At 37.6% G+C, this 23,974-nt stretch overlaps 1 protein-coding gene across 1 annotated transcript in view; it reads right to left on the reverse strand.

The window, feature by feature from the left end:
• Positions 1-2,896: 2,896 nt before the first annotated feature.
• Positions 2,897-23,974, reverse strand: part of LOC139742786 (uncharacterized) — a 53,629-nt gene continuing 32,551 nt past the window's right edge. Inside the window, exons 27-39 of the mRNA XM_071653305.1 lie at positions 23,427-23,522; positions 23,060-23,277; positions 19,417-19,573; positions 17,966-18,079; positions 14,952-15,068; positions 13,873-13,968; positions 13,192-13,296; positions 12,510-12,626; positions 11,835-12,032; positions 8,564-8,753; positions 6,435-6,706; positions 5,941-6,095; positions 2,897-5,075 (exon numbers count right to left, since the gene is read on the reverse strand). Coding sequence (XP_071509406.1) covers positions 4,914-5,075; positions 5,941-6,095; positions 6,435-6,706; positions 8,564-8,753; positions 11,835-12,032; positions 12,510-12,626; positions 13,192-13,296; positions 13,873-13,968; positions 14,952-15,068; positions 17,966-18,079; positions 19,417-19,573; positions 23,060-23,277; positions 23,427-23,522 — 1,997 coding nt within the window. The 3' untranslated portion in view covers positions 2,897-4,913. The remainder of the gene's footprint in view (positions 5,076-5,940; positions 6,096-6,434; positions 6,707-8,563; positions 8,754-11,834; positions 12,033-12,509; positions 12,627-13,191; positions 13,297-13,872; positions 13,969-14,951; positions 15,069-17,965; positions 18,080-19,416; positions 19,574-23,059; positions 23,278-23,426; positions 23,523-23,974) is intronic.

The following is a 23,974-nucleotide window of genomic DNA, read 5'->3' on the forward strand; positions in this document are numbered from 1 at the left end:
ACAATGCTAGAGCTACAACTCACTGACCCCTCTAGCGACTATACAAACATTGCTGAAGACATCAAGCATTTTGTAAGACATTATTTTGTAAAAATAGAGCTTAACAGCTTGGTGTACCCAACATTGTGCATGGCAACAACAACAATATATGATGATACGTCTGTGGTGCATGGAGATGTGATCTGCGTGAGTGTGTCTTTGAATGGCAGCTGTGTGTGTTCAATAGATCAATACTATCCTCTAAACCTTGATGTTTCATCTTTATACGCCTACCCGAGGGCCGAGTGACTGTTTGAAGAGATCGAATATTGATGGAATATTGATGGATTGTGCTGCGCTGAAAACTTGACACATTCTTCACAAGTCGCCCTCTCTTTTTTTTTTCTTTTTTGGAGTCAAATTTATAGGTTTTTGGTTAGAGTTCTGCGTAAGAACATTTTTTAAATCGACATAAGGGTCTGAGGGTTCTGAGCGTCTTCACTTTTTTTCATTTTATCTTTTTTAGGGGTGTCTTCCAGGTTCCTGTTGGTACAACCAGTACTTTGAATAGTAAGTTTGTCATCACAGGTAAATGCGTCAAAGGAAACTTGTCGTACGATTACAAATATCAAGCGTACTAAAGCAAGAGGTAGTCCTGACAGAAGACGAATCATCAGATGTTAAAACAAATCGGAGGTAATCATGCCAAAATATTGATTTCATGCTATATCAACTTGATTAAAGTGCAATAAAACTGTACACATCATCCTCGAGCCGACTTTGATAATCTGAATGAAATCAGATGAACAAACCAGTAGAAATCAGAAAAAATTAAAAGCTACACGTGTTCTCAAACTCAGTATCAGTTTCGGTCGCAAAAACATCATGCTGTGGCCGAGGTGTCGCTGTCATCAGTCTAAACCTGTCCTTTCCTTGTGCGTAAAGATGTCATGAAAAGTACGCTTTTCCCGATAATCTAACAATTAAAAGTCTTTATCCATAAAAGTCAACATTGCAATCATTACGTCATAACAAAGTTTGATGAGGAAAGTGAAAATTCGGCAAACGTTTATGTGAAGAACAATGCTAGGTTTGAGAGCTCATGCATCAACTCCATTCCATGATTATTGCTAATGATAGTGTAAAAATGTTTGAAACATAGATATTACGAAACTTTTATTCTTGGTCCAGGTCTGATGAAGCCATAAAGTCTGTCTATATTCATAGCAGTAGGTAAACGGTATAGCAAAATTTGAATACACCACTTTTATTGATGATGTTTACAAGTGCATGGATTGCTTACTTAAAGTTGTGAAAATATCGAGCTCAAATATTGGGCTTGACCAAAACACTCTCGATGAGATGTTCGATCGGCAGACAACGCTCGATGGAGAGGGGCAATTAGGCTTGGGTTGAACACTTGGCTTGGGACCTGGCAAAAGCCTAACAACAACAATAACAAACAATCCTTCCATGAAACTTTCCCTTTTTGCCGTTTTGACCATTATGACTTTTTTTCGATAATACACGAATTCAATAGATACAGTATTTGAGAAGGAACTAAATGGAAACTTGTGACGCAAAAAATAATTTGTATTGATTATGTGAATTAGGTTCTCATCATTACCTGTATGGAAACTACAATTCAAAACATTTGTGTTTGCCAATTGATATGAGCACTTCAAAATTTTAACTTCCTTTTTAAGACTTGATATCGTGAAATGCAACAGCCGGCTTCTCATTTTATTTGCGGCAATATGGGTTCAAATATTTACATAAGTATACTACTGTGAAAAGAATCCGTAAACATTAACATTCTGCTTCCACTTAATGATCATCAGACTTATCCATCGAAAGCAGGCAGATGTAACTGCCTGATCACTTCTTTTGATAGTGTTTTCAGAAGTCCGTCATTGTACTAAACTACGACATAATTTAAATAGTTCAAGCAGTTACAAAAGGCGTCGAGAGAAACGGAATGGAGCACAATACGTGTTTCCCAAGGTCTAAATCCTCTATCCAGGATGCTGAATATTGTGTTTCGTATCTACAACTTTATGTTCAAAATTACGTTGGTTTTCTTTATTTGTTCAGTTGTTTTGTTTGTTCTAGCATGACTGCAGGATCTATGGCTTTTTTTTTTAATCTGACTGAAATACGAGAAAAACACAAAATTTCACTGTTTTCATGCTTGCACGAAGAGATATCAGTCGATCCACGCAATCACGCAGATCCTCGTCCACACCTGTACCAATTTTCACAAGACAATTTTACACACTCTAAAAACAAGCAATCATGTAGCCTGTCTGTAAACAACTACACTCCTTCTCTTAAACTCTAAAACCATTCAATTGCGATGGATATATTTTAGTTCATTTATAAGCAACACATCCTTTCAAAATTGTTTGTTATTCAAGAGTGTTACAAAAAATCAAAACTTAAAGCCAATGAATCAGGTGCATCTCTACGTTTAATGAAACTGGTACTGTTGTTGATCTTGCGTCATATATCAATGTGAATATAAGTTTGTATTTTGTAGTTTGCATGTAAAACACCATCAAATGACTACATATCTCTGTGGCCTCCCTGACGTCAATGACACAAATTCATGTTTGTCAGATCACCAGGGAAAGCCTGATATCTTGTATCCATGTAGTTTGTTTGTTTTGTTTGTTTATCTGTTATCACTTGTATTGTCTTGCAGATGCCGAATAAACAATAATAATAATGATAATAATAATGATAATAATATTGATGATGATGATGATGATAATGATGATGATGATGGACCAGGTCAGATGCCGGCGGGACACAACAAACACACAAAACAAACCCACAGCGCACATCTGCATGGAGATCTGGAGAAGCCGCAATGCGATATCAGAGTAACACAGAAGGGCATTTCATTTTTTGCACGCAAAGCTATTCTAAAGTAGCAATTTATTAGAACGGTAAACCCTGACGTCGTTTGTATATCTTGCTCACAATGTATTCAAATTAGACATCTACAACATTCCCCAAAAATAAAAAGGTGAAGATCAAAAGTGGTTCAAATTAGCACATTCATTGTTTTGAGAGACAAGTTCATATCTATAGTTTGTACTCATTAATGGAAGGACAAATGTGCGTAAGATATCAATATTTATTTCTTGTTGACCACTGTTGACGTTGTAGAATACTGAAGTCAGAAATTTATTCTTTGGCTTCCCTGTAATTACATTCATTGAAAAACAAATGTTGACCTCCAAAATACATTTTCAATATAATATCACACTGGTTGAATCATTTTAGTCAAGCAAACATGCAGCACCACAAATATCCCGTTTCTCATCGAAAATATTTAAATTGCAGCTGACTCGCCATTATTCTTGAATAAGAAATCACAAAGTTTGTTCATGGCCATAGAAGGTCGTGTCATTCGAATTCATGCTATTTAACAAGATTCCGATGACATATACTTTTTTCATGAACTGCTTTAGAATATAAGTTTTTGGTGTTATGTACGATAGTATTACATATACAATATAAGCCCTTGGTATGCTAGGGTTGATATCTACATCAAAAGACCTGGAAACATCCTATATTTCTATGTCTTTAAGATGTTCACATTATAAACTAGAAAAGCACTCTGAAAGCGCAGACCTCCGCCAAGCATGCAGCTCATTTCCATCACTGATCTTGTTCTTCCAAAGAGATATCAGTGATTTCCACCCATACGTGTTTATAGCATTGTATGCTGAAAGTCGCATGATTTCCCAATATAGAAAATCTTTGTTACGTCATAGACCCCTCAGCTGCACGGCGCGCCTCGCCCTAGCAGAAACCTTGGCAGAAACTAGAGCACGCACTATAGTGCGCGCATGCAAACCTCAAATACTCGCAGCCTGAACTCCCAAGATCATTGACCCTACCTGCCAAAATATAAAAAAATCCTTCATAAATTGCCCAAAAATTCTTGGATCACTACCAAAAGTTAATCGTTTGTTACTTGTATCATTCTAAACCTTTCCTGCAAGTTTCATCCAAAGCCGTTCACTATTTTTTGAGTTATTTTGCACACGGACAAACGAACGAACTAACGAACAAACCAATGGTAATGAAAACATAACCTCCTTTGGCGGAGGTAAATATCATACTACGCCTACAGCACGGCAAAATATGCAACCGTATTGTGTATTCACAAATCTCTATAGAATTGATTAGATTGCTTAATTCGACAGTTATACATGTACTACTGAGGGAATCAGATTTCATATTCCTAATTGGGACACTGGATGGAATAAAGATCACCTCTTTACAGTCCCTGTGTATTTCTATGAGGTATAAACCTGGAAAAAAAAAAAAGGTATAGGTTTCATTGTGTACCTGCGAATAGATGCGTTTAAAATATCCTTTCACGTCCGATAACGTATTGAGCATATTACGATAGATAAATGCTAGCGATGTGATTAAATCACCGAGTATCCTGTATAGCATGCGAATCTACTGTATCCTGAAAGCAAATGACAGTCGGGCCTAAAACATTTTTTTTTTTTAACATCCATAACGTAGAAGTCTGAAATTTACTTAAAAAAAAATACATACATTGTATGTTGGTGCCAAATACTAGTTCAATTTACCTTTGAGAGCATGGGTATGGGGAGAATATCGTTAATGATACAATTTAAATTGGATCATGATTGACTGACTCACAATCAACTACATGTGCGTGATACTTGCAGGAAAAGCAGAAACACGTAACTGTGAATTATCAATTCATATTTGACACTGCACTTGCAAATCCGAGCGAAGAACGTTCATAAGATGTCTTTAACATGGTTTGAAGGTGGTGCCGAAAATTCGTTTTTAATTTTTACATGTGAAGCTAGCGTAGGTGTGAAATATTGATTTACCAACAGCCACGATGGCTTGGCAAGAAAAGATTTTACTTTCTATCAATTTGTCTCAATGATGTACGTGATGAAATCAAGGTAGCTGGTCACACGAGTGTAACCGTTCGGGATGTACGCCTCGCCACATGCTTCTCCCCAGCTGTTGACGCCATACACAGTCCACTGTCCGTTTGTCTCCTGCACCACGGGGCCACCGCTATCTCCCTGAAAGATATAGATGGGATGGTGTTGTTGTAAAGCCTTAAAATCTTTCGCCTTTCTTCATTACGTACGTTAAATTGAATCTTAAGTTTTCCATTTTCCTGTAAAAAAGTGTAAGTACAAAAGATTCTTATCCGCTTTGAATTCTTAGCGCTGAAGCAAGTAGGCCATTATCTTGCGTGAGTGTCCATTGTTGTTTTGAATGCATATAATTTGCATATGAGACAAGATTACTATTTTTGACTAATTCTCTTAACATTAACATCTTGTGATGCTATTCTTTCAATCGATAACTGAACCTAACAAAACGATATTTTGAAATGTATTACTGCCCACTCGTGATGTTTAAGAGGTGCAGATAATGACCCATCGCTTGTAGTTCATACACCCTATCCTTAAACTATATCCAGACCGCACGAGATGCAAGATAAAATAGTAAAAGTTACTGCAATGAATGATAGATTTTGCTAGTCATACTGCGTGTGTCCTATGAGCATCAAAACAAAGTGTTTTAAATGATGATCAAGGACATTAATTGTAAAAGGCAAGTGCAAAGTTTGCCCGCCGAGCACTAATTAATGAGGCATAATGAATCATTATTGCGACTAGTATCACTATTTACGATTGATGCTTCTGCCGCAACCTGTTAGTTGCAATGATAATGATAAAAGTCACAATTACTACTCGGGGTAATGGACCCTCTTACATCGTACAACGTTTGCGTCGTTTTTGGCCTGTGTAGCATGCAGTAATACTAAACAAGGGAACATTTCAAACAGTTTTACATTGTCCTGATTTGCATGACAAATTAATTTGTTAGAGAGTTACAGTCGGGTCATAAATCGTGGAACTTAAACTTAAAACTCACTGTGCAAATGCCTTGGTAGCCATTATGATACATGGAACAAAACATTGAAGAAGGTATTTCTACAGAGTCGACGTAACCGAAAGGCGAATACTTGGAGCATACTTCATTTGGGATCACAGGCATGCGGACTTCTTGGAGGAAGAGGGGGGAGGCACCTGCATGACAAAAAAAAAAAAAATACACAGGATTTAACACGAGATCGTACTGAAGTCATGGATCACAGCCGTTCTCTATTACATAATCATCACCAAATAGACGCAGACATGAATTTAACATTCGTTTCTCAAATCCCTTTGAATACATCAACACACGGCCATCTTTCCTTAACGAACATTTCAGTGACAAGGGCAAATGCTGATATGCATTGCTAATATCTATTATCTTTTCAGGATTCACCAGAACGAATAATATCATAATCACATGGTATGGGAATTTTAGAGTACAGCATGACAGCTCATGTTGGAAATTCCGTCTTTAAGGAAATTGCCACGTACTGTAACGTCTGATCAAACTTCCCCATCCAGTCATGGTGATGTAGGATCCGACTTTCACAGAGTCGTTGACTGTCGGCAGGCAGACGGGCTGGACATCATCGTTGAATACGAGAGGTGATTCAAGCTTTAGGACGGCGATATCGTTGAGCAGCAGAGTGGTGTCGTACCCAGGATGCATAAAGACGCCCGTCACACGACGTGTTTGTCCCGGAGAATCGGCTGCATAAAAAAGTGTGCCCGCCTTGATGGCGAAGTCCAGGTCTAAATATTCTCTGTATGCGACAATTGCAAATAGTTTAAACCTTTTAAAACTTAGATAAAATGTCTGAAACTGCAATACATTTGTGCTAATAAATGGTCAATACTTCATATAGCCCTAAAACTAGCTCTCAAACGAAGCCTTGGCTACCAGAAGAGACGTCCTTAAAGGTAGGGAATCCCATTTGCATGCCTTAAATGAAGAGTTGTATAAATACAGTGGTATGTTGAAGAGAGTATCATTTTAGAAACTCCCATAAAGTATTGAAAGAGGAAGGTAACATTTAGTACATTTTTATTGACCGTTAGATTTTGAATTGAATTTTTTTCGGGGCTCACCGTAAATTCCAATACATTACTAGGCTACCTTTGCAGACCCATGCACTGCATGTGTGTCCATCATGTAATTTTGTGAAGAAAGTTCATCAAAACTTACAAACATTTCTATATACATTCTTGCCACACACTCTATATGTTATTACATCAGCTCTTATACTTTTAGATTTGTGTTTATAGATTTAAAAAAATACAGAAGACTGCAACAAAAAGGCTTAAGTGTGGCTGACACACAGAACTACTGAGTAGTCGAGTTTTGTGCATTATTCAAATTGTAGATAACTGTTGACTTCCAAATTTCTCAGCAGTGACCTAAACAAGTCCCCTGAGGTTCATATCTAATGTTTTGCTGCATTTTGGGAGGTCTGTAAAAGGTATCCCCTACCTTTAAACGGCATGAGACTTAAGAAGCTTGAGTTAATACAAATCGTACCATTTTGACACTAAAATCTACGTCCACACCCATTTGAATCAATATAACCTCAGTTGTCGTTTTCTTCGGTGTCTTTACTTGTTAGAAGTAATATACTACGGATATTGTTGCATCATATGCCTTCTCTGTATTTTCTTTAATAATATTTATTTACACGAGGATTGTTTTTCTTTTGTTTTAATCATATCCCCTCAATCATAATATGGTCTATTCCATTTTTCCTTATACTGTATCTGATTAGCCCGGGACCTACAACTGAACAAGATTGTTTTTACGTAGACCCCACCATTATTTCTCGTACTTTAGTATAGAAATAGTCAACCACTAGTGTAAATATAGACCTTTGTGTTTATATTGAGACAGACTGTTGTACATTCAGGTGAAGTTTCACCTAATTCATGCTTTGTAATTTTGGTATTGTATAATTGTATTTGTGTGTGCCATTTTTATGAGAAATACTAAAATAGATTGAAATTGAAATCGAAATCGAAATTGTCTCCTTTTTCGGGAAATAACGATGTGCCAAAAAATGAACCCACAAAACTGTCATTATGATTAATCTGGACGACTCAATAACATTGCCATTTTGGATCGAAGTACAAAGTGTATATGTTAAAGGTTATGATATTCCCCCTGCTATATGAAAGAGGTAAGATAAGTGCTCTTTCAGTATGCTATAGAAAAGTTTAAATATGTTGAATTTCTGTCTATATTTTATATGTTTTCCATACATTATGTCACAATGTGTGTAGTCTTCTCATCCAGCAATGACAGCACCAAAACTTTATAACTCATAACTTTTTAGCGGATAGTCCGATTTTCCTCAGAGGAATATTGCTGCATTCCATCAATATGCACAGGGGGTTTTACTCTCCTTTAATGACAAAAATCTCAGAAAACCATACAATGGAACCATGATGTGCCCATGTACAATATGTATTTGGTAACATTCGCTGTCTATGATAGACGAGTTTTAGCGATGGCTCTCTAGGCTATGCCAATGCCCAGTTTAAATGTACATTGATTGTTTGATTGTGTGTGTGATGTCTGTAGTGTTTCTGTGTTTGGATTTAAAAAAATACGGATGACAAAAGGAACTTACACACAATGTGCTGCCGTTAATATCCATTCCGGAGATATAATGGCGCCGCCGCAGCCAAAGTTCAGTTGACCTTGGTATTCGACATACAACACAATCTGCCAGGGGTAGTCCCCAAGGCTCGTCACGTCTTTGCCATGGGTTACGCGATGGACTTCATGGGCTGGGCGTCGTCCACATCCTTCCCAGGTAACTGCGGTTGAAGAAAAAATGGGAAATCATACACCCCAATAGCTAGCTAATATGATAATGAATTCAAATATGTAATTCAAACATTCCACAGTTATGTTCCTTGAACTACCTATGATAAAGCCAGTAGCTAAATGATTATGCCCATCTGTGATTTATCATTTTTCCATTATTTAATTTCGTTTCATTTTATCTATGTCCATATCCTAATAGTACAAAATTATGATTATTGCAAAGTAACATGGACGACTTGTTCAAGAAGGTGAAATTTCATGAAGCAAATTCAAATACAAATAATAGTATAACAATAGTATAATGATAACACCTGCATAATATACATGCATAAGAGATAGGCCTACATAAAATATACAAATATCTTGATCTTCACGAAATCATTTTGAGTTGAAATAGCACTAGGCAGTAAGGAATATGGAGGGAACTTACAAGTAAACACAAACAAACAAACAAAGCTTGTACAATTAGCAAGTTCCTTGAGTTTAAAAAAAAAAGTCTTCGTATACGTCCATATAATATTACACTAAAATAAAACGAAAGGGCATTCCGATTCGGAAGAGATAAGAGGAAGAGGTACAAGTAAAGCAATGGGACCAGATGACTCACATTTATAGCAAATACACACAGACACGGATACAGACAAGGACACGGACACGGACACGGACAGAGAAACATCCCTGCAAACCCGGGAAAATGGGTCATGAGACGGGAAAGCTTTCAGTATGTCGGGACAGTTATCTATCAAAATGTGATTCGCAATCATATTATAAGATGACATTTTGTAAGGGGCATTAAGATGACATTTTGTAAGGGGCATTAAGATGACATTTTGTAAGGGGCAATCATAAACGTGAAGGAATGGTGACCGTTGTATTCAGTGTTTCAATAACGAATGAATAAAAACATTTCAATTTGAATTTGAATGCACCAAAACTAAATTTCTGTTTTATTCTCGACAAGAAGGGAGTTCCACATTTTGGGTCCTCTTTAAACAAACATGACAAAAGTACTTTGGGCAAAAATGTTCGTTTAAGGGTATATTATGGATGTAGCTAGACTTTTTTGTATGAGGTATTATGTACTGAATCAAGATGGAAGATTATTGTCGTAAATGCTGTATATAAATTGAAAGACTTACGTCTGGCATTGATCTGTCAATTAATTTAAAGATTTTATTCTTCTTAAGCAAATTGTGAGTATATGCATATAAATAGTCATATGATTGGTTATTCTAAGAACCTTTTTCTTCTAATTATAAAATCCTCTTGAAGAATGATGATGAAGTATCTCCCCAAGCTAGAATACCATAGTTTAAATATGGGGGAATATATGGCCTGGTTCGAGGGCCCATTGCTGGGATGCGGCTATTGAGCTAAATTCTCTTTGTGTGTCTTGTCTACGTCTATGATAAATTTCTTACTATGCAAATAATATATTCAGGACATCCTGACACGCCTAACAATTTACGTTCACACCCATTTGAATCAACACAATCTCAGTCTTTGCTTCCTAAATGTCCTCACTTGCTAATAATGTTTTACTGATATTGTTGCATCATGTGGCTTTTCTGTTCTTTATTTAGTAACACTTAGTCGAGTGTTTTAATGGGTTCCCCTCAGTTATACTGTGGTCTATATAGATATCTGTCTTTCATATTTCCCCTTATCTGATTTATCCTGGGACCTACGACTGAACGAGCTTGCTTTTTACGTAGGCCCCATCATATTTCTCGTATACTATGAGTATAGTCCAACACCATTGTAAGCAGACCTCTGTGTTTATATTGAATCAGACTGTCGTACACTCCAGTGAAGTTTCACCTAATTTATGCTTTGGAATTTTGGTATAGTTGTTTTGTATAGTTGTTATATTTTTCGTGACAAATATGAAAATAAAATGAAGTTGAAATTGAATTTGAAACTTTAAGTAGAATAAAGCATTGATATATAAATGTGCTGTTGACAAAACACATTTGAGTTTAGCAATTATTCCTATATCAGGATAAATCACTTAACAAATGGTATCTATATGAACATAAGAGAGATTGCTATCTTTAAAACAACAAGAAATATAGTAGAAGTAAAATGTATTTATTAATAAGCTTTAAAGAATATTGTATATATGCTGTACATGCTTCAGTCACTTTTACATAATCAAGTTACTTGCAATTGCCGACATGTAAAGGACCACTAGAAGCGCTCAAGGAAATAGGCCGAACAAGACAATTCCTTTTTATCATACCCATATTGGCATCAAGCCAGCGATATATTATCAATCACGCGGGGAGCTGAAATCCCTTCGTGACGGACTATTTCAATTTGGCTAAGAATTTCGGGCCTTTGACAGGTGATTTGTGAATAGCGGATGGTCAGCGCTACTTTTGTGATGATGTGCTAAATAAGAATACAATTTTTCAAAATATTGTGGTATGTTTTGAGAACTATGAATTGCAAATATCTGTACTTGAATATAAAGAATTATCAAAGAAGAATTACGACTTCATGTGAATCAGTCAAATGTTAAGATCATACATGCTGATATGGCTAATCAATGAACTATTATTGGAATTTCTCAATATTTATATCATTCGGCTACAAAACACATAAAAACCACGACTCAGGAAGAGCAACAGTGAAGTTGCGACAGCTGAGAAGAAATCTGTGATGGTAACTGTTTTCCATATCACGGAAAAGTAAACTGCAACAACTGTGGTAGCAAACAAAGGAAAAATCCAGTAAAAAAAAATCAATGCGCGCTATTATAGGTATTGCAATGGAAAGGTATAATACTCGCATAAAAGAAAAAAAATGCAATACTCATACCATATATCTACACATGCACACATCCAACTCCCATACTTTAAACACCCATAAAACCTAAAGCGAACTTTGAAAGAAGAGAAGTTGGGATTTTGGTAGATACATTTCACTGATGCAAGGCTTTATATCTTGAAGAGTAGGACTGTAATGTCGCCTGCTGTCTTTAAAAATCGAGTCATTTTACTTTGTAATAATGTTAAAGCCATGTCTTGTTTTCATGGCCTGCTTAGATTTGATAGTGAGCAACTTACAAGTGTGATTGAAGACTGTATAATTAGTTTGTATCTGTGTCCTGTTGAAAATGGAAAAATCGATGGGCGGGTTGTATGTATCATTCCCACAATTCCATTCGTCACTTCCATCTTTGCATGAAAAAGACCCATCACAGAGCGCGAAGCGTGGTAGGCATGCCGACTGGTCCTTGCACAAGAAGTAGTTCCCGGGGCACTCTAGAAGACAGAACATGCATGTACGCAATGAGAAAAGAACGTAATGCCGTATAGGCAATTGATAAAGAGTGCGTGCACTCTTATACGTGGCGGTTTAGCAGCTTGGCATATATTTTCTGGTGTGGAATTATTGGTATCAACCTTTACATTTCTTGATAATAATTAGCTGACGTCATTAACAGCCGTTTTTCGTTAGTGATTCATCATTCAGATTTCTCCATAATGCATGATTTGGACCCCTTTTTAAATAAGAAAAGCATTGAGATTCGTGCTTGAATGTGCCTGTGTAAGCAAACCTTTTTCCAAAAAAATGAATAAATAAATAAATAAATAAAAATGAAAGTAAAATTCAACGCACGATCTGGATGTGGTATGACGGATAAATGTGCATACTACCGGCGGGTACGTCGCATGGTGCAAGTTCTTTAACTCTTTTGTTTCAAGTCCAGGCTATAGTTTGATTATAACCCCCTTTACCTCTGCAGTTCTGGGATAGTTCATCAGCGTCGTCCGGACACTCGGCAGTTCCATTACACAAACTCCAAAACGGTATGCACTCCCCATTGGAGCATTGGAACTCGAAACTCTGACAAGCTGCAATATGATAGGAATACAAACAGGTGCCAAGTTTGAGAAAATTAGCGATGAATGATGTAATTTCTATTTCCCCTGCCAACAACAGGTATCCCCTGCCCACGAACAGATCATTTGAATATATAGTGGGTATGACAACAGACAGCCTTTACTGTTGTGTGAAACAGTTTCCGCAGTATTTTCTCTTATATTATAAAACTGATTTTGGCTTATTACGAATGGCGTACATCTATAAAACATACTTTATTTACAGCAAATCAATTTACTATTTTTCTTTCTTTTACTTTCTAGATACACTTTTTAGTAAAAGAAATTGCTATAACTGATGACTTGATTTATCAGCATTTTCAGAGAAATCACTTTTCACATCTAAACACTGGGAATGTCGATTTTTGTGTCGTAATATTTGGAAAGGTGTAGACTGTCAGTCAGACCACATGCGTTCTGTTGTAAGCTACAACGATTTTCTTTGTTTAATAGAAAAGTGATTTAATAAGAAAAAAAGTGATTTAAGTATTTAATAGAAAAAGATTGATGCTCCATATAACGATAAATTAATATATACCACAGTTTTCCTCGTCAACACCACTAGCGCAGTCTGGATGTCCATTACACACGTCGTTTAAGGGGATGCATCTCTCACCGCAGTCGAACTGATGGGACTGGCATTCTGTGAAGAGAATATCACAATCACTATAAGCGTTTTCACATCAGCCCGATGTTTCGAAATAGCGCGCTATTTTCTGACTTGGGAAATTGACCCAATCACGAAATAGCGCACTATTTGACGACGTCAACACTAATTAGCGCGCTAATTGTATCGCTCTGATCGAGAAAATTTCTCGAGTCCAACTCGGGAAATTTCTGAAATAGCGGGATAGTAGCGCGCTATTTCAGCTGTCGAATTAGCTCGAAAAAAAAATGCGGCTAATTCTCTTCGGGCTGATGTGAATAAGAAATGGAATAGCGCTCTAATTCGCAATCGCGAAAAATATCTCGAGCTTGGATTTTTATCGGGCTGATGTGAAAACGCCTGTTATGAATAGTCAAAGTAATCAGCTGCGGTAGTGATCATGGATTTTGCAAAATCAAACATATGGACATGTGTGATTTTGTGCTTTGAAGAACAGAGTCATGACAGTGCAGACGGCACTTTAAATATGATATAGAGAAACTGTGGCATAATCTATATTGCGTTTATCAAAGTCTCCTATCAGAGTCTACGTGGAAAGACATTTTTTCTTACCACAGTCCTGAAGCTCGTCTGTGTTGTCTTCGCAGTCGGTGAACCCGTCACACACAAATGAAACGTCGATGAAGCGACCGTTGTTACACTGGAAGGCTTTAGGATGACAAACACGAGAGAGAGAGGAGACAGCATATTCAATCAAACAGTGCAGTTTCTATTCAGCAGATTCTCTGCTTATTATTTCCACATTCCAGATGCTTGTTAAAAATTCCTATCTTTATTTTTGTGTTGTTTTTACCTATAAGATTGTGACTTGAAACTCCTTCTCTAGGACTAGCGTGAAGATCCAGCACGAGATATTCTGGTTAACGTTTGCGTACTCTCTAAAAAAGATCGAGTGGAAATATTCACTCTTAAAGGAGTGAATACAAAAAAGAGTGAATTTAGAGTGAAATTGGAGTGAATTTTGAGTGAAAATGTTCATTTTCACTCGTTTTAGAGTGACCTCAGGGATCACTCCAAAATCTTCGAGTGATCCTTGAGGTCACTCCAAAATGAGTGAAAATGAACATTTTCACTCAAAATTCACTCCAATTTCACTCTAAATTCACTCTTTTTTTTGTATTCACTCCTTTAAGAGTGAATATTTTCACTCGATTGTTTTTAGAGAGTAATCGATCAAAAACTGACGCTTCTTTGAAATTATCACAAACAATATTATTGAAACTCTGTTGTTCGCGGATGAACTTCCAACCTCTTGACCTCTTGACCTCTTGACCGACTTCTTGACCATTTTCTTTCGTAGATGAAAAGACAAAATCAATGTTGCCTTTCATGCCCATTTCCGTGTTAACCCCTTTTCAGCGTTTGTAGCCTGCAACTAGTTACTGTCTGTGTTACGTTACGGATTTGTTTGTTCACGCGATCACCAATGTATGACGGTTTGTGTCGCTACTCTTCTAAATCTTCTACTTCGTTGTAAGGCAAACTAATGACTGCCATACACATTGCAGTAGGCTAAAATAGTTGTTATAAAGACACAGGTAAACTCACAACTTGAACTACCACTATGCATCCCGAGTATTCATTAATGCATTTGAAAAAAGTGTGGCAAAAAGTAATGAAATTCCTCTCACTGCAATTTGGTGTGCTTCCGCACACCTCTGTCGTGGTTCCATCTGGTTCACAAAGGCCATCCCTTAATACACACGTGTTCAGAGGTCCACACCTAACTTGCCATATACTCGGGCAGTCTGAAGTGAAACCAGTTAATAGAGAAAAAAAAAGTAAGTGATTTATTTGTTGTAACATGATTTTGTTTAATGTAATACAAACAATCATTTGTACGTAACTACAAAGAAAAAACAAGGAACGGAATGAACACGCAATAGCTCTTAAAATTGACACAGCTGTTAACTGAAGTTACAGCCCTTTTCTTACCATACCTGAGCCTTTCCTTCTGTTGTATCTAGAAATTTGGCACTATAGACCAATTCGGGTTGGGTAGGCCCTACTGTTCTTATAATTTCTAACTTGGGGCTTCAATAGCCATGTTCAGACGTATTTCTAGTCGGAGTTAAAATTTATGGCACGGTAATTAATATTCAAATTAATGCATATCCTACCACGACCCTTGTGTCCACACGACGGTCGTGGGAAGAAACTCCGACCAATTTATGTGCGAGGGTCGGTGTAACTTCCGGAAGTAGTAACGCCGAGCACGTCGACCATGCAATTGTTTTTTGCCAGTGGCATTTGTCTTCTCCATTCTTGTTGATGGAAATTTCTGCATGAGCGCTAGCTTCTTTGTCGCGATCGACTAGGTTAAAAAATGCACGTGTAGTCGCAAAATTTGACCCAGGAAGTTTTATTTAGGTCGTAAGGTATGTAAGTTCATTGATACTCCGAGGGCTTGTCCGCACGGGCAATTTACTCCGACCGGCTAGTCGTGGTAGCGAGATGCTCCTGAGAAAACTCAGGAGTACATGTATCTCATTCGGAGGAAGAGGTCGTGGTAAGTTCCTAAGATCGGAGGAAGTTACCACGACCTTGTACAGACGGGCACTACTCCGACCTATCCTCCGAAGTTACTCCGACCAAAACTGCCTCCGTCTGAACACAGCTGTAGATGCCTTAACAAAAATAATTAACGGACTGACATAGCAATGCACCTGGCTTATTGCATAACCCATCGAAAATACTTATGTTCTTTGGAAAAACCCCATTTATGGCCGCCTGAAGTCGGATTCATATGTGTGTGGGATGGCGTCTGTTTTACATTTTGCTGACACTAGCTGTGTTCAGACGGAGGCAGTTTTGGTCGGAGCTTCTTCCGAGGAAGGGTCGGAGGAAGCTTGGTCGGAGTAACTTCGGAGGATAGGTCGGAGTACTGCCCGTCTGAACAAGGTCGTGGTAACTTCCTCCGATCGGAGGAACTTACCACGACCTCTTCTTCCGAACGAGATATTCCTGAGTTTTCTCAGGAGTATCTCGCTACCACGACTAGCCGGTCGGAGTAAATTGCCCATGCGGACAAGCCCTCGGAGCATCTATGAACTTACATGGCTTACAACCTAGGTAAAACTTCCTGGGTCAAATCGCAATGTTGACATTTTGCGACTACACGTGCGCGTGTAGTGCAATATTCTAACCTAGTCGATCGCGACGAAGAAGCTAGCGCTCATGCAGAAATTTCCGTCAACAAGAATGGAGAAGACAAATGTAACTGGTAAAAAACAATCGCATGGTAGACGAGCGCGGCGCTACCACTTCCGGAAGTTACACCGACCCTCGCACATATTTTTGGTCGGAGTTTCTTCCCACGACAGTCGTGTGGACACACGGGTCGTGGTAAGTTATGTATTAATTTGAATTTTAATTGCCGTGCCATAAATTTTTACTCCGACTAGAAATACGTGTGAACATGGCTCAAGTAAGTGAGTCACTGTTCTTACAAAAGCAATAACGAAAAAAAAAACTGCTTTTTTAGAATAATAGTGACGGCGCGACCATAAGAACTAAAACGACAATATTGACAACGAATGTACTATGTAACATTCTTACAAGTCTTTGTGCACTGCTAGGGTATGCCTGTCCAATATGCTCACAGGACGTGCGCGATACCACGCATTTAATGTATAGGGCTGACATGTACATAATTATCATAGTTGAGAAGTCGGCCGTAAATCAATTGTAAATGGCATCAGGTTTGAACCGAGGTCATCTTTTTGTCATCCTTGTGTGACGGTAGTGTAGTGTACTCTGCACTTTTTTTAAGTGGGGAGAAGGGGGTAGTATGTTTCTGGTGCCACTCCGGTTTCAAGCTAACACACACACACAGACACACACACACACACACACACAAACTTCAGCCGCAACTTCTGCTGCCACTTCCGGGTTTCGTCAGCTAACAAGCAAAAAGGGTACCTCTCGCTCTCTCCTTTTATTGAGATTTTTTGATAGAGGAATTTTGTTCTCCGGACGTTGTCGCAACGTTGCCGTGTAAGGTGTGGTAAAGCAGGGCTTAAGTTCTGCCTCTGCAGGGGAGTCATTGTATATGTAACAGAAGCCTTTTCAGAATCATCGATAATGAGAAGAAGATTGTGCACATGTCAAATGACATACAATTTTCTTACAGTTCAGAAATGACCAAAATCTGCCCAGAACTTTTTTTTCGTTTTGGCTTGTAAATATTGTGACAAGATTTTTTTTTTTTTTTTTTTTTTTTAGATGTGCCATATTTGATAGACAGAAGAAAAGTATTTCGTTTCATTGTTGATAATCTTTCCTAGTGTTTGTGTGATTCACGTTTGACAAGGAATGATGAACATGAAGACGATTGACCTGATAAAAAGAAAATGTTATGTGACATGTACAGTATTCGATCGTGATACCCTTTGAGATTGTAGCCACACAAACCTGTAAACACACAGGAATATAATTCGCGGAGTTATACAACATGTATGTGGCGGGATATTTGTAGGCCCTATCGTTAGAAAAGATGAGTCTTTATGATGGTTTCAAGTGAGTGTAGAATAGCTGTATTCTCGACGGATTTGAAGATAAATAATGACTTTGATACTTGATATCAGTTCTTATTTATAGATAGTTATTGCAGCATGCTCGTAGATACATCTGTCGACATTGTTACCGCAAATTTCGTCTGATCCATCCAGACAATTAGGCAATCCGTCACAGGCGTCGGTTGCGTTGTAACACTGGCTAAACACTCCTCCGCAGCTCAACTCATTTGAGTTGCACTCCACTGTGTGAAAAAGTGAAAACAAACAAACAATAAACAAACAATGAAAACGAAGTTGACATAAATGCACAGGTCTCAGCTTTTTGTAATACTTTTACATCATAATAGTTACTTAGCAGTCATACATTTAACTGTTGGCATAGTGGGAAGCTACCACAAAAACCTGCCGGTTTCTGGAAGAAAGCCTATCAGTCCACACCTCTACGAAAAATGTCGCGTATTAGTTTGTGTTGATAGGCTCAACATTTTCCAGACTGCTGAGGCCAATAGAATAGATGAATAAAAGCAGCATACATAGCAACACATACAAACATCCAATACAAACAATCAAACAGAACAATGTAAATGAGCTTCTTTTTGAGACCACAAGACCAATCATGATATCAGCACAAGCCAATAAAAGGAAACTAAGAGCTCTTTTCTTAACATGAAGACTTGAATACAAAATGAAGCAACTGCTCTAATTCATTGTCACTCATAATCTCCCAGTGTACTTCGTACGTGTGATGATTATGAAGATATGTGTTTGCATCTTTCCGTTAGACCTCAAGAACAGTAACAACGAGACACATAATGGCAATGAAAAGTTCAAACATCTGATACTTTACAGATCTATCAATCAAAAATATTAGGATATGAAGACTCTGATCACAAATAAGCAGAGACAGGTCGCAGACCATTCCATGACCTCTAAAAATCTTGATGGAAGCTGGTCAGAGTTTGGGAAAGGGAATTTTGAAGTCGACAAAGGGTTGTCAGAGTTGGTCAGCAACCGGTTTAAGTAGACCTCATCTTTCGAACGCTTCATCGAAAGTTTATGGGAAGAGTCGCCGACCTGTATTACAATCAGTTTTTGGTGCTGGCAAAACCAAAGGTGCTGGTAAAACCTCGGAGAATATTTGGTTTCTGGTCGCAGATTGGTAGTCTATGGTCACCATTGAGTTTTGGTTGCTGGAGGTCGGAGAACAGTCTTCGCTCTGTGACCGCGGCCTTATAGAAGAAGTGTCGATATAATTATCTTCGCCTAACTCCTTTTCCACTGATGTATGCATATGTAGGCAATGAATTATGTGTGTGTAGATCAATGATAGAAAGTGAAAACTGATATCTCCTGGAGTGATGCATATATGTGTTTATTACTGGTGTTTAAGAGTTTGAGAATTCACAACCTTCGAATCAGCATCATTCCAATTCGGCTAATACTTTAAATGTTCCTTTTACATTTGTGGATGCTTGTATGTGATTTGATTACGTGTGTAAACGCGTGTAAACTTTTCAAACATGGAGCAGAATTTCTTTAAATCATGCCGAAAAATCCGACATTGGTATAGCGGACTTACATGATTCTTCGGATACAGCTGTTATGGCAAACAAGAAACTGGAAGCCTGGTACGTGTCTTCACTGAAGTCCTCGAATCGGAGCCAGAATGAGTTTCCTGGCGGAGATACTTCATAGCTAATTTGACCTCCAAATACCAGGGTTGCAGGTATGCTAAGCTAGACGTTCAAAGGGAATTACAAATGGATATGAATATGTTGTTATATTAAAGAAACTGAATTAAAACTTCGGTATTCTTGGCGAGTATATAAGCCAGCTGGTACACTGTAGTTCTGCTTTGTGCGTGAGGAGAAATAGGTCATTTGCACCAACAGGCATACTGGCTTTCAAATTCATTGAGATAAGAAACCGTCAAGTAATGATTATTCATGTGATCTTTACAAATGATGCTTCCTAGCACATCCGGCGCCTGACAGCAAGCGTTGTATTTGGCAATATCAATAAAAAAAAATTATGCATTCAACGCAAAAATAAGGAGATGGATGCTTGCCCAAGTGTTAATGATCAGGTAGATCTGGTGGTGACCGTTCTGGTCACTACTTTAATTTGATCTATGCAAAGTCATTCTTTTTTTTTAACGTGAATTCTATAAGTTATTCCTTATGCCGTTTTGTAAAACCAACTGAAAAAAAAAAGAGAAAGGTCATTTGTACCAATGTGCACATGGCCTTACAGTGAACTGGCTTATTGCTCTCAGCGTCGTTATGTTCCCTTTTATCAAAAGAAATCAATACTAGTACTGATGTGCTCAGCACCATCTGCGTTCAATGAGCGCGAGACTCTTTCAGGCTATGCACAGCAAAAACAATAACGTAACGCAATATCGGGTAAGTATCGATCAAACTTTGAAATGTATGATATAATCTTTCACTACAAGACAGTCGGGGAGACAACCATACCACTCATTCAATGAAGAGAACAAACCAGAAGAATCCAGAAATATTCAAATGTTTTCGTGAATCAACGTTCACTGCAATGCTCATATTCAAATCTGTGATTGTTTAGAATAAGCAACATCATACCATAGAAAGAGTTCTGTGTTGTTGTTTTTTATTTGTAGAAAAAAAAGAGTATCAGCATTTTGATGGCATGACAATATTAAAATAATATCTCAAGTTAATATCAGTATCCGCTTCAAATTTTATGTATCACGTGGATATCACCATTAACTATGAATAATGGTATTCACGTGCGAGTTTCTTCACTCTGTCTCCCTCTACAAATTAAATTTGTTAAGATCGCAACTGCTGATCTGTAAATTAACAAACATGTCGGAAAAAAAGGAACCAGTGGGACTCGAACCTGTCATCTACTGCTTTCCGGGCACTACCACTAGGCTGTCCCTGGTTGCCGGCAGTGACACGATGAACATGGAAAAAATACCCAAGCTCAGAAATTCCGACATAGTTATGTTAAGTAGTCCAAGGCGGACAAGGCTGGTGGTAGTGTCGCTGCCCGGAAAGCAGTAGATGACAGGTTCGAGTCCCACTGGTTCCTTTTTTTCCGACATGTTTGTTAATTTACAGATCAGCAGTTGCGATCTTAACAGATTTGATTTGTAGAGCGAGACAAAGTGAAGAAACTGGCACCTTCACCTTCACCCCTCTGAATAATATCTTTCTTTCTTTCATTTAATTGTATTCATGTTTGTATTTCTTTGTATGTAGAGTTGTCAGAGATATTAATATATATATATATATATATATATATACATATATACATATCCAAGGCTCGACACTAACGGTGGCCCGGTGGCCCGGGCCACCAACAATGAAAGTCGGGCCACCAAAATTTTTTGAAAAGTATGTCAATAAATTCGTAACCTTTTTGCGCCGGAAATTAGCAGTTAAATTTGTTTAAAGGATGGATGAAAAGGACTGAATGAGTGCCTGAGAGTGAGTGTTGCAAGTTTGTTGAAGTTTATTTATGAGTAGATATGTCCAACTTCTAATTCTTACTATCATAAAACTTAAATATTTGACTCATTAAAAAAAGGACTTTTAATGTTTTTTATTGATTTTTTTCGGGACACCAAATTTTTCTCTCGGGCCACCAAAAATTTGAAATTCACAATTTTGGTGGCCCCATCGGGCCACCAAACATAAAAGTTAGTGTCGAGCCATGATATATATATATATATATAGTCCTATATGTTGATAAGGTAGTCCACGTGTTGGCAAGATAAAAAGATAAGTAACAAAGCTGCAACAAAGTTCATGCTGTATTCACCAACGGTTTATTTCTTCACAAGTGTGACGAAATAAACCGTTGGTGAATACAGCATGAACTTTGTTGCAGCTTTGTTACTTATATATATGTATATATATATATATATATATATATATATATATATATACCGGGTGTCCCAAAAAAAAAGCGGAACGGTGGATTTTCAGTACCTTGCGGTCTAAAAGTTATATATCTTTTGACATCATTAGAAAGAGCATCTTCCGCAGAAGACTATGATACCAAAATCATTAAAGGGGACCTCCGGATGATTTTCAGATTTTTACACTTGAACCACTATAAATTAGTTAAACTGAGTACAGAGTTTCAGAATTTATAGTGATTGGGATGAGGAATGGGAATATTTTCAAAATCTATAACGAATTGCAATGAACAAGGATGATGACATCGCAGCCTCACCATAAGAATGTGTGAGTTGGGGCTCAAGGAAGCAGAACAAAAGAAGAAGGCATGCATAGTTTTTTCACAGGTGAACTTGTTGAGCAAGCGGTATTGTAATGGAATTACACTGCTACATTTCTGAAATATATGAGGCTCTGATGTATATCAACACTGTTCAGTGTAATTTGTTTAAGATTTCCAATTTATTGGTTTCTCTGCTCAAGGACCACAATAAATTCCACGAATCTATACATGGACCTGTCGATTTATGTACTACATGATGTGAAATTATGAAAATCGTCCGGAATGCCCCTTTAAATTTGCTTCAGTACTTTTTATTCTACACCAATTTCTTAAAATGCAGTCATTGTCAAATTTCGCCGGATTTTTGCGACTTATGAGATAATAATTTGAGTGCGACACGCGATCCATACGGTGAATATTGTGTAAGCTCGGTGATCCGTGTCAACAAAAGATACAGCTTTCACATTGGGCACGGGCCAGGAAAAAAAACAGTGTGTGTGTGTGTGTGTCTGTGTGTGTGTGTGTGTGTGTGTGCGCTCCCAATATGAAAGCGTTATCTTTTGTTGACATGGATCAACGAGCTTACACAATTCACCGTATATGGAACGCGTGTCGCCCCAAATTATTATCTCATAAGTCGTAAAAAATTGAAAATGACTGCATTTACAAAAATTGGCGTAGAATAAAAAGTACTGAACCAAATTTAATGATTTTGGTATCATGGTCTTTTGCGGAAGATGCTCTTTTTGATGATGTCAGAAAATATATCACTTTTAGAACGCAAGGTACTAAAAATCCACCGTTCCGCTTTTTTTGGGACACCCGGTATATATATATATTTGGATTCTTGTTCATTTCTCATATACCAGTAAATAGAAGTAAATAAATAAAAGCCATTAAAGCAAATAGACTACCTAACTCTTCTTTTTACAAGCTGCTTCATGCCTCATAACCATATAATTCCAAATTATAACTGGATTCTCTGTAGATACCTCATATATGATTGTCGACTTGTCATCTGGGTTAGTTCCGGTTCCGATTGTGAATCGATTCTGCACGTTAAGATATCCCTCCAGTATGTGTAGCAAGAGCCTAGACCCGTCTGAAGACTGGAAAGCCCATGAATAACTAACTGGTGTTAAACCTCGAGTGAAAGGGCTCTGTATTTCAGTAGTCTCTCCCAGTGCCAGTGTTGCCATTTCCAAGGCACCTAGACAAAGCAGAGAGATTATCGTGAATAGGATGTCAAAATTCAGACAGCGAGAACCAAGTACAGAACCACGTCATCAAATGCACCTATGATGCACGTTTTTCACTGTGCTATTGAAACTGCAAATCCTAAGACAAGACACAACGTACCACAGCCTTGCTCGTCTCCAAGTTCGACACAGTCGACAAAACCATCACACACAGTCTTGCTTGTCAACACTTGCCTGTCATTGCAACTGAAAATCTCTGAAACGAGAATACAAGAGTGAAGGAGGAAGAAGGGTACGTCAAACATGCATGATATAAATGCCACGTTTAAAAATACGTTTACTATTCTCCAGAAATCTGTTTCGACAGAATCGTACAGGAAACGTCACCATATAACCAAACTAAAACACAATTCAATTTACTTGGAATACTATCTGATTCTTTTTTTTTCCTAAAATAAAATGAAAAACAAAACCAATGATTTACATATGACATAATGAGGAAATGCACAAAATGAAGTTTGACAAAAGTGTTATTACAATTTCATAATTATTACATGTACTAGGTAGCCAGCATAACAATTGTCATGAGATGTTTTTAGATTATGGTTGAATGATATAGAGTAGAGAAGATGGTATAACTTTCATATCCTTCATAACTTTCCCTACAACTTCAATGATTCCCATTAGGAGAGCTATAAAGCACATATA

Source organism: Diadema antillarum, unplaced genomic scaffold (assembly GCF_040938485.1).
Source record: "Diadema antillarum isolate AM-2024a unplaced genomic scaffold, OU_Dant_1.0 seq00001020_RagTag, whole genome shotgun sequence".
In the NCBI taxonomy this organism is placed as follows: Eukaryota; Metazoa; Echinodermata; class Echinoidea; order Diadematoida; family Diadematidae; genus Diadema; species Diadema antillarum.